Source organism: Trichosurus vulpecula, chromosome 9 (genome assembly GCF_011100635.1).
Source record: "Trichosurus vulpecula isolate mTriVul1 chromosome 9, mTriVul1.pri, whole genome shotgun sequence".
Lineage (NCBI taxonomy): Eukaryota > Metazoa > Chordata > Mammalia > Diprotodontia > Phalangeridae > Trichosurus > Trichosurus vulpecula.
Genome location: NC_050581.1, coordinates 152,194,635 through 152,211,123, shown reverse-complemented (window position 1 = coordinate 152,211,123; position 16,489 = coordinate 152,194,635). Strand labels below are relative to the sequence as shown.

Here is a 16,489-nt window from a genome sequence, read left to right as displayed (position 1 = left end):
TGAGCAGAACCTAGTCTTGCATGTAAGTATAAATGCTGAGAAGTCTATAATATGGCTGAAAAGCCCCCATGTCTTTGTAGAAAATAGATTTGAAAAACCCTTGTAAGTAGTCATTTCCAGGGCAAAACAAAGTACCAGTAAAATTCATTTGGAAGTTGAATCATCTTTTCTCTTGCCCTTTTTGCTATGATTTCCGAGACATTTGAAGAAGAATTTTTTTCCTTAATTTTTGTGAATCATTTTTCTTCTCTGTGTAGCTTAACTTAGAATACAGACTATGAAAAGTTGTCAGAATCAGTACTTTCATGAAAGCGTGACCTTGATAATCAGTTGTGTTGGGGGATTATCAAGAAAAAAGTTATGCAGTTTTATTGCTGGAAGAGATCTTAAAAAGAAAGTCTAGCCCCCAATTTTCATCTCTAAAATTTTATTGATATTTTTGGTTTTTTACATCTCAATTCTTTTCCTAGATACCCTTTCCCCACCTCCCCCAAACCTGCCTTTGTCATAAAGGAAAAGAGTCAAGCAAAACTGACCGGTACTTTTGTGGTTGTCCATATCTGCCACATCCAGGATCCATAGTCGTCTGACATCTGGATTCAGTATTTTTTAAAATAAAATTTTATTGATATATTTTTATATCACCACTTTCCCCAATGTATCACTTTCCCTCCCAGAGATTCAGAATGAAAAAAGAAGGAAAATACAAATTTAGCAATATAGAGGGGAAAAAATGTCATTATAAGTAATAATACATACCCATACCCCCACCTCTATAAAGAAGTGGTGGGAGGTACCTTCTTTTATCTCTTCTTTGAAACCAAACTTGATTTTCATCATTTTATAGCATTCAGTTTTGATTTGGGTTGGAGTTTTTCTTGGACTGTTCATTCCGTTTACATCATATATATATATATATATATATATATATATATATATATATATATATATATACACATATATACACACACACACACACACACACACATATATACATATATATGTGTATATATATATGTGTGTGTGTGTGTGTGTGTATATACATACATATATATATATAGAGAGAGAGTTTTCCTGGTTCTGCTTACTTAAGGGTTCAGTATTAGTCATTGCATTTATTCTGAATCCATTTGTGAGTAAAGTTACCAAAATAGGTCATACCTTTTGACCCATTCCACTCCAGAGCATGTACCCCAAGGCGTCTTTTTATTTACTTTATTTAACCATTGTGCATATTGTTATAGTTTTGTTTACATTGCTCTTCATCATACCTGTCTTTCCATGTTTCTGTAATTCTTCATATTCTTGGTTTCTTGCAGTACTATGTAACATCTCATTTCTTTCATCTATCACAGTTTGTTAAGCCTTTCCCCATTCTGTGGGTACTCATCATCCTGTCAATAGCTCTCTGCTCTCACAAAAAAAAATGCTTCTATGAATATTTTGTCTTTTATGGGACTTTCCTTTTTGTCTTTGACTTCCTCGGGGTATGTGACCTATACTAGGATTGCTAGGTCAAAGGTTAGGAACTTTTTCAAATAATTCCAACTCCTTTCCCAGAAAGGTTGGATCCAATTCATAGTTCTATCAACAACAGCATTTTAGTACACTTGACTTTCTGCACCTCCTCCAGCATTGACTCAGTCCATCTTTTATCATCTTTACCAGTTTGAAAGGGAAGAAGTGAAATTTCAGAGATTTTCAAATATTGTAGGCTCCTCATTTTACAGAGACAGAAAGTGAGACTAAAGAGAGGAAGAAGGTTATTCATGGAGTTGGTGGCAGAGCCCGGACTGGAAGCCAGGTTGCCCGACTCCCAGACAAGTCTCGTTTTATGTGTGCCACGTTGCCTTGTTTGACAGTAATATATTAATCCTATCAAATTTCTTCTGTCTACATTTCAAGAAGGACAAAATAGATCATATAATGAACATTTATGCAGGTAAGCAGATAAGGCACTGACCTATACTCCCAGATCTTATTTCAGACCACCTCACCCATTTTGACATTCATTAATTCCCTTCACTGGTGCCCTTGGGAGATGTGCCCTCATTTTCACTTTGCTGGTTCTCACTGAAAATGACCTTAATTAAATTTTCAATCACAGCCCAACACTAGTTTCCGTCTTTCTGTCTTTTATGCCAAATTACTATAATTACAGTTTCCTCACTGCCTAGACCAGAAAGCAGAACATCTCTTTATAGTAGATGTCATGTCAAAATTCAAGAAGCCTGATTTTTAAAGTACTGTGTCAACTAATCATACTTGGTGTTATTTGTCCCACTGAATCCCAAAGCGCTTTGCCATTCTTTTACTTGCCCTCATCCTTGTTTCTTCCTTTTTTGCATCTGAAGGGTTATTTTAGTTGTTGGTCTTCATTTGGCCTTTTCAGAGACTGAAGACAAGCAGCCATATATGGATAGGGTTGTAGCACTTGTGGAATTGCTTGCTTATGTTATCAAAAGATTTAAGCTTTTATTTTTAGCCACGCTCAAAAAAGAAAGTCTATAGAGAATCTTATAAATTAATCAGGTTTTTGTGTCTTCATTTACAACTTGGAATTTTTTTTTAAGTAGAGTTCATCAGTTTATGCAATTGTTGTGATTAGAGAAACATCATTTCCACAATAACACTGAGCTGTGTTGCAATATTTGGATCCACACTCAACACTTTATTTCTACTTTCCCTGGGTTTTTGGGACAAATGATTTCCTGTTGGAGAGGTACTTAGTATCTTCTCCTCACGTACTTTATGTACAATAGAGCCATGGAGACAGTGTAAACAGCTTTGGTTCTTGGGCTTCATTTGTATTTTTCTTCAAATAGATTCTTTGGTTGTGTTCTGTGGGATGGGATGTTTTATAAATATGATCTTCTTGAACTGAACGTCACAAGGGCCCCACTGGCTCGTTGTGTAATTTGGGCAAAGTTTCTTATTTCTCCAGGCAATATTTCTTCCATATTATTAACAACTCCTTATGTTTATGTAGCGCTTTGTAGGTCACAAAATATCCTCAAAGAGCCATCTTGCTTCATCCTCACAATATCCCTTTGAGGGTGGTCAGGGCAGGGATTGTTATGCCCATTTTAGAGATGAGGAAATTGAGCTTCATTCATGGAAGTGAGGCCACTTGCCCAAGATCATCCAGCTACAGAGACTTGAGCTTCTAGCTCCTTGCTTTTCCCACAATGCTGTGCTGCCTCTGGAACTTAGAATAAAAAGAGATCGACTCATCTGTGGACTGGTTGAATGTAGAGTCTTGATTTAGGCCCCAAATAGAATGACATTAATTTTTAAAAACTCACTTTTATTAAATAGCAAAGCAATCAGTGCAAGATGCACTGCTCTTTAATGTTTGCTCCATTTACAGATCGGTTAGATTCTTCATATGGGCACAGGAATAATTACTTTCTACCTAATCTTAAGGACAATTAAACATTGTGGCAATTAAACAGTGTAATGCCAACCCCTATAAACTACGAGTTCTCATTCCCAAAATGTTGTCTTGTTCTGGCTCCTGGGACTATGACTGAATCCTAGGAGACCAGAGCATGTCTTTCATTGCTTTCATGAGAATTTGAAACCCAGAGCCATGAAATGTTAGATTGCCTGCTGATGAATTGCATTGAATGCCCATGCACAGGAAGTCGAGTTGCAGATGTTTGCCCTGGCTCCCTTTATTGAATGATATTTGGTGTGACTTGAAGGAGTGGCCACTGCACCTGGAGTCTCTTACAACTCTCTCTGAGAGGAGTGCTGAGACCCTGAACAAAGATGATAAAATTGAGTGGAGTAGAGTGGAGAGAAGGGGGTAGGTTCAGGAGGTGTTGCCAGTCTGGAGGAGTGACAAGATTTAACAACAAACTGGATGTGGGAGTAGAAAGAAAAGGAAGAATCAAAGATGGCTCTAAGTTTTTGATCTTTGGTAACTGGGAAGGTGGTGCTATCAACAGACATTGTAGGTGAGGAGAAAAAGAGAAAATGATACACGTTACGATCCAGCTTGGATATCCACAATCGATAAGGAATAGGTACAGTATGATGCTGCCAAGAATGCTGAAAGCCTGGGCTTTGAATCTCAACTTGACCAGTGTGACCTTGGACAAATCACTTGCCTTCCTTGGGCTTTAGTTTCCTTATCTATAAAATGAGGGGAATTGGACCAGATGACCTCTCGGGTCCCTTCCAGCTCTAGATCTATGATCCCATGATTCTGTGATACAAATTTACAAGAAAAATGTCCATTTCTCAATGGATAAATGTTTATAAAAGACATGGACAGACAATTCTTGAAGAAACACAAATTGTTAATCATTTTAAAAATTGGTCAAACTCATAGAGAAATACACATTAAAGTAATTTTGAAATACCACCTGGCCTTCATAAAATTAGTAGAGATAGTTAAAAATGGTAAAATTCAATTATGGAGGCTCTGAAGAAATAGACATACTATTGCACTGTTGGTGATGCAGTGAATTGATGCAATCTTTCCGGAGGGCCTTCTGGCAATACGCAATGAGTTACAAAACTTAGTCCCTTTGACCTAGTGGTCCTACAACCAGGGCTATCCCCTCAACTTAGCAATATCTTCTAATGTTATTAAGAAGGCTAACAGGTCTAGGTATCTAATAGTATTCATAGTGGATTTATTTGTATTATAAACAACCTATCTTTCCAACAGCTGGGGAATAGCTGGATAAGATGTATATTATTGGCATATTGCAATGAAATATTGTTAAAAATTGGACTAGGTGATTGCTAAAGTCCATCCCATTCTAAATCTTGTGAATCTGTTGTGCACTAAAATGACTATGAAATATGAAGTGTTATGTGAAGTGATACAGAAAGAAGACAACCAGAAAAAAGCCATGAATATTGGGTTTTTCTATATTAAAAAAAACCAAACTATACCAAATAAAACTACATAAAAAAAGCAAAAAAATCTTTTCAATACACTGAAGGGAGACTAGAAAATAATAGAGCAAATGAGATGTGTTAAAGTGTTTTCCTTTTGGTGTAGTTTAGTTTTATTTTGTGCATGATTTTTATTCCTCATTTTGTTCACTTCTGTTAGTGTTGTTAATTTTATGACCAAAATTATTTTTTAAGAGGGGCATAGTAGGATACTTAGGCTCAAGGCTGCCTGTTTAATCTAAATTTTAGGTAGGACCCAAGCTAGACAGGAAAGGACTTTTTGTTCCTCATTCACTAGCCCTATAGGCTAGCTAGACCAAGATGTAACTAGAAAGAGTGAAATTCTAGCTGTAACTAGTTAATGATATGACCTCAGGCAAGTCATTTAACCTTTCTGCTCCTCAGTTTCCCAGGCAGTAAAATGTGAGAATTAGCTAGATGAGCTCTGAGGTCCATCCCACTCTTTGATTCACAGGATTTAGTTCAATGGCTTAGGTCATTTTTGGAAGACAAGGCAGAGCTAGAGCTGATGAACAGGGTCTCGATTCTGAGAATGAGGGAGAGGTGCCAGGAACTAGGGAATCTTTCAGCTGGACCAGGATGGAGGAAAGTGACTTTTATTTTTGTCTTTGCATCCTCAGTACCTAGTAGAGTGTCTGGCACATAGTAGACACTTAATAAATGCTTCTGAATATAATTTAGAAGATTCTTCACAAGTATTAATTTTTTTAATTGTACACTTAAAAACAACCTACAAAAATTAAAATATAGAGTAATTCAAATAAAGACTTTATTTACATTTGATTAGGGAAAAGTATATCCATTTTAGAAAGAAATTGACTATGCTAACTTAGTCTACATCCTTTTTTCAGTCCATTTGTATGTCTACAAAGTGTTGTTGCTTTTCTTATACTTTATTTGTATGGTTATAATCCATTTGTATTCTTACCCTTCCAACCTTGTTTTGCATCACCCTAAAGCCTCTGATATTTCTTTGCGTGTTTATATTTTTTTTCATCTCTTACCACACAATGGCTTTATCTCAAATTAACATGGCATAATCTGTCTGACCATTGTCTAATCACTGGACATAGATTGTTTCCAGGGTTTCAGTTTTACAGATAAAGCATAAGGGAACGTTTCTGCACAGAGGCTTCCCCCGCCACCCTCCCCTGTCAATAACACTCCTGTCTACATAATGACAGCAAACATTTATATCGTGCTGCCATAAGCTTTGCAAAGCATTTTAATGTTATTAACTCATTTGGTCCTTGTAACAACTCTGTGAGGTGCTGTTATTATTCCTACTTTACAGATGAGAAAACTGAGACTGAGGTTGACTCATAGTATGTAGCACTGGAATCACTGAATTAGAGAGCGCAGTTGGCTTTGTGACAATCCGTGTTCCCACTAGCTGTCCAATAGAGGGCCTGTTTCCCCTGGACTAGGTGATCTCTGAGGCCCTTTCCACCTAAAAATCCATGAGCCTGTGAATTCTTGGTTATTTTTGTATTCATTTAAGAAAGGAGAGAGTTATCTCCTGAAATAGTCCAAGGCTTGTGGAGCCCTGGCAAAATTCATTAGGGGAGCCCAGGAGGAGAAATTGGGGAGGCCACTGACCTGGAGGAAGGGTTTTGTAGATAAGCCAGGCCAGGAAGTATGTGAGGCCAAAGGCAGGATAGAGGCACTTTTCTTCCTGTGCCCCTTCTCTGATCCATGGTGCCCCCAAGGACAAGTGGGAAAGAGAAAGCAGGAGCGTTTGTATACATCATAAGTTACCCCTAAAGGATTCATTCATGACTCTTCCAGTTAAAGAAATATTATGAGTTCAAGAACTTAGTGTGATTAGCTGGTGAAGCAATCCTGACTAAAATGTGAGATCCCACTTATTCTCTGTGAGATCCAATTTATTCTTGTAAGAAAAAAAATTGGAAAACTAAATTGCAATTCAGAATGGAGGTGGGCAGGGAATTTGTTGGCGATAGAAGAACTGAAAGAATGCCAAGGAATAAATCAAGGGCTCACTTAATTGTTTTAACTTTTCCTAGGATGATAGGTGAGGCCCGAAGCCAACTGGACCCTGGTTTTCCTACCCCTTATAGATTTAGTGCTATGAGAAAAGGTGGGACAGTGATGCTGAATGAAGCTGCTGTATGAAGGAGAGAGCCCTGTGGTTTGCTAGCAATTGTGCAATAGCGAACTTTTCCATTTTGGCCTTAAACTTAATTAAGATGCTGCTCTTCAGCCAAGATTTATCTTACATTGGGGGTTGATTTGTAGTTATGTGAACTCTAGGCTCTAAATATATTGCCAAATCTGCAAGAAGCTGGTATAAAGTTAAGTCAGCAGGTTACAGTTTTGCATGTATGTGTGTGTGCCCATATATGTGTACCTGCTAGGAAACTTTATTTTTCTCTTTTGGATTTTAAGTTGCCATAAGAGGTAACCATGAGTTTTGATCTCAAAGTGCTTATTTCTAGCTGTGATAGGTATAAATACTGTCTAAAGAGGTATAAAAAGTAGGAGGGTTTTACTATCCTTTATTATATTTTCTCCATTTTATTGATTTATTGATTGATTTATAACAGAAGTAATAAGTAAAGGTAATTGAAACTTGCCTACGCATGGCTATTTCTGTTCTCTAGCTTCTTTCTTCTTTTCCTTTTTTCCCTTTTTCTCTCTTCTTTTTGCTTTCTTTTCTCCCTGTACCCATCCTCCTCCCTCTTAGGCAGGCAAGAGAGGTAGAAATTAGTGTTCTGAAGCCTGAAACTCAGATGAAGTGACTTACCCTTCTCTTATGGCATGTAAGTCCTGGCTCTAACGCTTGTTTTCTGACCCCCAAGCCTAGCACCTGCTCCACTTGACAGAAGCATCAAACTCACCACTTAAGCCAGAGCCAGATTAAGATGTCACCGGAAGGGGCAGCTAGGTGGCGCAGTGAGTAGAGCACTGGCCCTGGAGTCAGGAGGACCAGAGTTCAAATCCGGCCTCAGACACTTGACACGTACTAGCTGTGTGACCTTGGGCAAGTCACTTAACCCCAATTGTCCTGGCCCCCCCCTCCCCCCGAAAAGATGTCATTGGGAAATGTTTAACAGAATAAATAAAAATGCAATGTGGCATAGATAATGTTCATTTGTAGTTTTCTAAGTCAGCATGTACACCTTCAGAAATTCTCTTTGAGTTGGCTATCACTGCCTTAGACTACCCTGCTGAGACACTGAGAGCTGTAGGTATGGAGGAGAGGAGATTAGGCGTCTGTACTCTCCTTGGATTGTTGTGATGCTGGTTTCTTGTGGCTTTCTTTGCTCTGACCTTTCCCTTTTCTCTCCTTTGTCAGTTCTTTATCCAAATCATTTGCATTGGCGATTTTATCGGCTACCATGGCCTATTCAGAACGCTAGGACAGCTTCCTATCCAGCCCCAATCTCTCTCCAGGGCTCCCTCCCCAGACGATTAGCTACCTGTTGGACACACCAAATGATGGGTTTCATAGACATCTCAAATTCAACACATCCAAAAGAGAACTCATTGTCTTTTTCTCTAAAACTCATTTCTTCCAGACTTCCATGTTTCTGTCAAGTACTCCATCAGATCCCTCCTCTTACCATCTGGATGTCATCTTTAACTCTCTTTCGACTTACACATCCATTTAGTGGCCAGAGCTTGTGTTTGTACCTCCATGACATCTGTCCCATCGCCTTTATTTCAGGCCTTCATTCACCCTTGCCTGGACTGTTATAATAGAGTCTTAATTAGTCCTTACTCCAAGTCACTGCTTACTCCGATCCATCCTCCATCTCACTACCAAAATGATTTTCCTAAAGTGCAGGTCTGACCATGTCCTTCTTCTAATTCACTAATCTCCAGTTGCCCCAGTTGCCTCTAGGATTAAACCTAAATGCCTCTGTTTGGAATTTAAAGCCCTTCACACCCTGGTCCCAACTTCCTCTTCAGCCAATCAATTGTTAAACATCTATTAAGCTCCTACTATGTGCCAGGTGCTGTGCTACTTTTCTGCCCTTATTGTATGTTACTACCCTTTACACATTCTGTGGTCCAGCCAAACTGGCCTTGATGTTCTTCATGTGCCATGCTCCATCTCTTATCAACAAGCCTTTGCAGTGACTGACCCCTGGGCCTGAAATGTGCTTCTTTTCACTTGTGCCATCTTGAAGCCTTATTTCCTTCAAGACTCATATCAATGAACACCTTTTATCTGAAGCCTTTTGGGATTTCTCCCCCCGTCCAGCTTTTTGTGCCCTCCCTCCCAAAATTACTGTGTATTAATTGTGCCCATAATCTGTATATCCTCATTCATGTTCCTGTTGACTCGATCTATGCAATGTCAACTTCTTACGAGCTATGACTAATTCACTTTAGTTTTTATATCTCCAGAGCCCGATTGAATGATTGATTTGGGGGATAGCTTATGAAGGAAGTGGGTTTTGAACTGAGCCAGGATAATGTTTGTCTCCATGTAGGATGTAACAGACAGAGCACTGAGCCCTAGCCCTAACTCTGCCATTAAAGAATTGTATGATGCTGGGCAATTCCCTTCACTTCTCTGGGCCTCAATGCATTGGAAGAGAGGCCCTCCACACATGAGGAGCTGTCTGCTTGCCCCTTCCTTTCCCCTTATTCCTGTGCTGAGGATGAGAAGTAGGGAGGCACACAGGAGGGCATAGGTTGGCTTAGGAGAGCTACGGGAGATAAATGGATCCTTTTTTGAAATATTTTTTGGGGGGCTCTGGATTTCCATAATGGCATAATGTATAGAGCACTATGCCTGGAGTCAGAAAGACCGGGGTTCAACTGTGACCTCAGATATTTACTAGCTATGTGACCTTGGGCGAGTCACTTGACCTCTCTTTGCCTCGGTTCCCTCAAATGTAAAATGAGGATGATAGTAGTACCTACTTCCCAGGGTTATTGTGAGCAACAAATGAGATAATATTTATAAAGTACTTAGCACAGTACCTGGCATATAGTAGGTACTATATAAATGCTAAATGCATCATTATTAGATGACTTGTGCTAGCACACATTATTTTCAGTGCCAAGTGTGCTGTGGCCATTTATTAAAGTTAATTTTTTTTGGAAAGACTGACTGACTTATAACAGTCAGTTGGCATTGCAAGCATCTGAATGACCAACCCATTAGAATTACACAAACAAGACTATACAAATCTTTGTGGATGGAACACTAATGTTTGTTCTAGAGGGTTTTAAAAAACAAAACAAAACCTCTTTTCTTCTCCTCTCTTCTTCCCCCTCATAGATGTTTTTGTCTTTTAGGGAGGCATTTGGAATTACAGCTAATTGCCAGTATGCTATTCAGGAGCCCAATCAGGGATACTGCAATTATCTCACTGGCTAGGGACAGAAAAGCACAGTGGGTGTAAGCAAGATCAGAAGAGAGCAAGTCTGAAAGACATTTTATTTCCAATACGTACATTTTGTTTTTCAGTATAAATAACATATATACTCTAACCTTGTTCACCATTGTGAACAACTTTTTTGTTGTTGCCACCTAAAGTTTTAGAGCTGATATTCGTCAGAGGCAGGATTTAAACTGGGGTCTTCCTCATGTCCAGACTGCCCCTCTTTATCCACCCTGAAAATCCTAAAAACTTTTTTTATTTTAATTTGTCATATCTTTGGTTTTAACCACATTCATTTCCAAATATATCCTCCTTCCTTTATCCAGTAAGCCATAGCATATAACAGAGAGAGGAAATAAAGCACTAGGCAATACAGCATGTGTCTCTGCAAATGCAGCGTGCCACATCCATAGCCTCCAGAACAAAAGGAGAGGAACATTTTCTCAGCTCTTCTCTGGAGCCAAGCTTGGCCATTGTAATAATATAACATTCAACTGAAAGACATTAAATATCTCTAGTCTTCATTTTTATTATCTGCTTTAATTATTTGTTATGAGCAACTACCCACCATTTCTACTTTAGAGAGTGGAAACTTGAGACGGAGAGACAGTTACTGCATGAGTCACATGGTAGTTCCTCAATCCACGCATCTCTTTAAGGAGGGAAGCACTAGCTCCCTTCCTTTAGTTAGAGTTCTTTCTGTGTTTAAATACCTAGATTGGGAGTGGGAGAGGGGAAAGAAGCTTCTGTAGTACCAGGCCAAGTTTAGGGCTGTAAACTGGAGGTGGGAGGGAAATTACTGTTTGGAGAAAGATTACCAAGGGATGAGTCACAAAGGAGAGTAGATAATGACTCAGCTCTGTACTGGGGAGTGATTGATAAGAGCCACCAGATAGAAAATAGCTAGGGCTGAGATCTCAGAGCAGCTGACCAAGTCTAGAGATGCCCTCCTAATGCTGTTAATTGGGTTTGTGAAACACACATTAGGTAAGACAAGGAGCAGGTGGTGCCTAGGAACAGGCCAATAGTGTGCAGTGGACTGAATGACGGTTTCACATTGTGATGGGCTTCAGTGTTATTTGGAACATGCCTGTGGGATCTTTGCCAGGAAAGGCTACAAGTGTGCATTGCCTTGGGAGGCATCTCTGAATGTGTTAAGAACCTGATAAGATTGTGTGGACCACAGGTTCTTAACAGATTTCAGGGAGTCATGAACTTGGATGAGGGGAAAAGATCTTTATTTCAATAATTGGTTTCCATTGCAGTACTTTGTGTTTTATATTTAAAAAAATGTTAATAAGTAAAAATCAGTTTTCTCTCCCTACCCTTGTCTATGGGTGGGTGAGGAACAAAAGAAAAACAAAACCCTTATAACAAATATTTCACACAAAGGAAACAAATTTCAGCATTGGCCATGTCCAAAAAATGTGTGTCTTATTCTATACCCTGAGTCCATCTATGTGTTTTATGCATTTAAAAATATGATTCTGAGAAGGGGTTCATAGGCCTGACCAACCTGGTGCCCAAGGGGCTGATACCACAACTAGGTTCAGAAACTTTGGTGTACAAGGACTCCTGCTGCCTGTGTGCTCTCTAGAGGGGGGCTGTGCTAGTGAAGGGTTAAAAGACATGTTTGGGAGCTCACTCCTACCTGCTCCTTATGTCTCGAATACGAGTTGTGGGGAAATACTAGTTACCAACACAAGAGATTTCAAGGATGGTGGGGGCTGGGGGGAGGTAGAAATAAAAGGAAACTTTGAATTGCAGTACTGTAGACAAGAACTTTTACTGTATTTAGTTGTAGAAATGGATTTTTCTCCCTTTTGGTTTGGACCTTGGTTAAGCCCAGATACCTGAGACAGAAAAAAGGAGGTCATTCATTTGAGGCATCTCAAGAGGAGCTTTTCTGTTTTAATTTACCTTAAGTTGGTATCAGGTCTCTTTAGGCCTTATTTTCTTAGCTTTATGAATGTGTATTCCTTCTGAAGATTTTCATCTCTTCCTAATAAAACCAGTCTCTGAGGGCACCAACTTTGCGTAGATGATTGTGTAGCAGGGGCTGCCTAACCAGAATATTTTCCTCCTCTTTCCTCTTCTCTCCCCCACTCTCTCCATCTCTTTTCCTCTTTCTCCTTCTTATCTTTACCCCTCTCTCCCTTCCCTCTCCTTTCCCTCTTCCCCTCTCTTCTTTCCCTCTCTTCACTCTTTTCTTCTATTTCCCTCCTTCCCTTTATTTTCTTCTCTCTCCCTCTCTTTTCTCCCCATTTCATCTCCCCCACTTCTTCCCTCTCTTTTCTTCTTCTTGCGCTCGCTCTCTTTCTCTCTCTCTCTCGCTCTCTCTCTCTCTCGCTCTCCCCCCCCCCCGCCCCTTCTCTGCCCCAACATGAACTGTTTTAGCAGAGGCATCTCAGTATTATTCTGTGTACATACGAAAAGTGGTAAGCTTTTGGAGATTAAACTATTAACGATAACTATATATGCTTTTTAATTAAAGTAAAATATGGCAAGCTGTGATACAGAAGACAAAGCTTACTCAAAGTAACTATTAAGACTCCGTATTGAGGTACAGGGGATTCTAACTAATCTTTCAATTCCAACATTCTTTTACGTCTATAACTGCCAAGTCCTGTCATAAGATTAATATTCCTATGGGCTGCTTGGATTGTTATTTATTAACCTCTCTTTGGTATTATGCACTGAGCTGTTGTGTTTTTAAAATTAAAATTTAATTTTCAAATAAATGTTTTATTGATGCTCTTTTTTATATTGCTGTCACTTCCCCTTCCCTTTTCTCCCCTTGACTGCTGAAAGAACCCTCAGAACTCTTCTTTGGAGCAAATATTCTTTCACAAAACCAAGCAGCCGGTTGGCTCCATCCAACCACAAAACGCTTCCCTCTGCATCTGCAGCCCACTCACCCCCTCTGCCCACAGGAGGGAGATGTGTGCTATGATCAGTCCCTACTGCCTCAGGCAGAACTCTCACATCTCTCAGTTCTGTTTTCCTTTACATGATTGTGGCCCTTGTGTAAACAGTTCTTCTGGCTGTATTTCGAGGTACTGAGGCCCTGAACATAATGTTTTCTGCCCTGCCCTTCTCTGGCAATCACCGAGGATTTGGGCCTGGCATTGGGAAATGGTCAGCATGGTGCTGAGACATGTGAAACTGAGAAACTGCCTCATTTCCCAAGATTCATGACCATCATTTCTAATTAATCATCGGTCATTCCTTTTTATTTATTATTTAGTTAGTTAGTTTTTTATTTATTTATTTTTAGTTTTCAACATTCACTTCCATAAGATTATGAGTCCCAAATTTTCTCCCCATGTCTCCCCTCCCCCCACCCCAAGATGGCATGTGATATATAAAGAAGAATTAGAACCAATGGGAGAAACCATGAGAAAGAAGAAACAAACAAAGAGAGAGCAAATAATATTCTTTGATCTGCATTCAAACTCCATAGTTTTTTTTTCTGGAGACAGACAGCATTTTCTATCATGAGTCTTTTGGAGTTGTCTTACCATCAAACATTTCTGAAAGAGACAAACTCCAGCTTCCAATTTCAGATTAATTTTAGGTCTCGTTGCATAGTGCCAGATACATTATAATATTGTAATAACTTCCTCTAAGTATATCCTTCCAATAATGAGTTCACCACAAGTAATAGAATGGTTTGATATTTGATATAAGCGTATAGCTATATTCAATAAGCTATAGGCTTATTGAATGTTAATAATAATAGCTAGCATTTATATAGCACTTAAAATTTTTTTAGAAGGCAGAGGAAGTATAACATTTATTTAGACTCCAGAGGATCAAATCCAGGGACCAATGCCCCCAATTTGATATAGTAGCAATAATAATCCAAAACCAGTAAACCCACCTCACTGTAGTAACAAGGAAATTATAACAAAATATTATAGCAAGGAGCCAAGCCATACTGTAACTTCCTCCAACTGCTAGGGCCTTCCTGTAAAAAGTCACTCACGAATCCTAACTAGCCACTCAGCCCTCTCTCCTGCAGCTCTCCTGACTCGGAGTTCCTTGATCTCTGCAATTCTCTCTTGTTCAGCACTCTCCACTCTGCAGTCTCTGTGTGTGTCTCTCTCCCCTTCTCTCACACTCTCCCTCTCTCTCACTCTCTCTCTCTCTCTTCCTCTCTCTCTGCTGGATCTCCCTTTGTAGCACTTTAAATTTTATAAAGCATTTTACAGATATCTTATTTTATCTTCACAATAAACCTGTTATTGTCCTTGTTTTACAGATGAGGAAACTGGGGCTGAGAATAGTTAAATGACTTAACCAGCGTAATACAGCTAGTAATTGTCTGAGGTTGAATTTGAACTCAGGTCTTCTTGTCTCCAGTGTCCAGAGCTCTAGTCACTCTACCAACTGTCTGCCAGATGGGATTTTAGAGATCACCTACCTATTCCAGGGATCACCTGTCCCTTCATTTTACAGATCGAGCAATGCCAACATAATTGGCCAAACTCAAAAGTGAAGCATGTGCTGTCCCGTTGTCATTTTCTGTCAGTGGAACACTTTCTGTTAATTGTTGCTTTTTTGAAAAGTTGAACATGTTTTCGAAGCTATCTTATGTTAGTGCATTTTAAAAAAATACAACTTTATTGATAGCTTTTGTTTTTATATCACCTACATTTCCCATTTTATCCCTCTCTTAGCCCTTCCAAGAGATCTATTCTTATAACAAAGAACAAAAAAGAGAAAAAAATGTTCAACAAAGCTTACCAATAAATAAAATTTTTTGACATTATATACAGCATTCCAAATTTATATTCCTCTATCCCACCTTATTCCCCCATGAAGGATGACATGACATTTTGGCAACATGAAATGACTTTTTAAAAGATGGCCACATGGAGTCCATGACATTCCAGAGTGAGACTCAAACCAGATTAAAATGATTGGGAAATATTAGGTGAGCAATAATAGCATAAAACAGATAATTAATTGCATTTTAAAATAAGCCATGATGCTGCCCATGGGGATCCTTATGCATGGTTAGTGGTCCCCATTGCTTTTTGAGTTTGACACCACTGGTCTAAATCACTCTTTTTTAGTCATTAGATTTTGATCCTCATTTGTCTTGGATTTCCCCTATTGAAGGCTTTTTTCTTAAGTCAACTGCAGTCAAGAGTTTTATACTCCAGGTGGTGCTGTTCTCCTACTTATTAGGAGCAGCTTGCATTTCAACATTTTGCCTTACATTAAGTCAGACACCTACAGATGAACTTAATTGTAGAAAACGATAAAGGTCATGGAGCTGCTGCCCCCAGAGGGCTTACAGGGCAGTGTTCTGTATTCACCTTTGTTTCTAAGGGAATAACAGGGGGCCGGGCTGCTGTATATGGCCCATTCCCCTCCTTGGGCAGGCATGAAACTTGGATCTGGGGGAATCTGTTCATTGGAGTCTCATGTGAATTTTTGCTGTTTTGTTTTCAGATCCGAGGGTTTCTGTCAAGGTTTGATCACGTCCTTCCTGTCAGCCTGGCCTTTGACAAGTGTACTGCTTGTTCCTCTAAAGTAAGTCACTCTGCGTCCGGTTGACTTGCTTTATTTACCACTTTGGTGGCTTGTATTTGACTTCTGTGTCCCCATAAATATTACAAGAGACATGAAGCCAGATTTGCAGTGGCTCTGGATGGGGAGAGAGGGCTGAAGGTATCTGGAAACACTGAGGCTCAGGATCTTTTCTTCTTCCATCTATTTAAGCTCTCTGACCCACATTGTTCTTGCCAAAAAAGGAACCAACCTATGAAGACTTGGTTTATGGTGTCTGAACCAAAGGCTGAATTTCCTACCTCAGATCCATATCAGTTATTGGAGCCCTGAAGTTTTGTTCACAGCTTCAGCTTCTCTAGCCTGACTTGTCTGCCTCCCCCTAGGTCTGTCCTGTGTATTACCCAAGGGATGAGGTACCCAAGCAGATTCCCCCCCACTTGTCTTTGTGTAGTAAATGAAATGTAAACAAAGATTAGGGTCCTGGGAGGCAGCCAAAAAAAGGGCCTTTCAGCTTTGATCTTTCCAAAAAGGCTCTAAAAATAGAGCTGGGATGTTGTCCATGGTAATGGAAACTGTCTAATGTATTTTTAGACCATAGTTGTGGCAGGTTTAAAAATAAATAGTCTTTAAGATACTGTCTATTTTATTTTTACACATGTACATACGCC

The 16,489-nt window shown here is 39.4% G+C and overlaps 1 protein-coding gene across 3 annotated transcripts in view; it reads left to right on the top strand.

Moving 5' to 3' along the window:
* ATG7 (autophagy related 7) overlaps nucleotides 1-16,489 on the top strand; it is a 244,062-nt gene that overhangs the window by 57,802 nt on the left and 169,771 nt on the right. For all 3 annotated transcript variants that reach the window (XM_036738091.1, XM_036738093.1, XM_036738092.1), the window contains one exon: nucleotides 15,762-15,842. In XM_036738091.1, coding sequence (XP_036593986.1) covers nucleotides 15,762-15,842 — 81 coding nt within the window. The remainder of the gene's footprint in view (nucleotides 1-15,761; nucleotides 15,843-16,489) is intronic.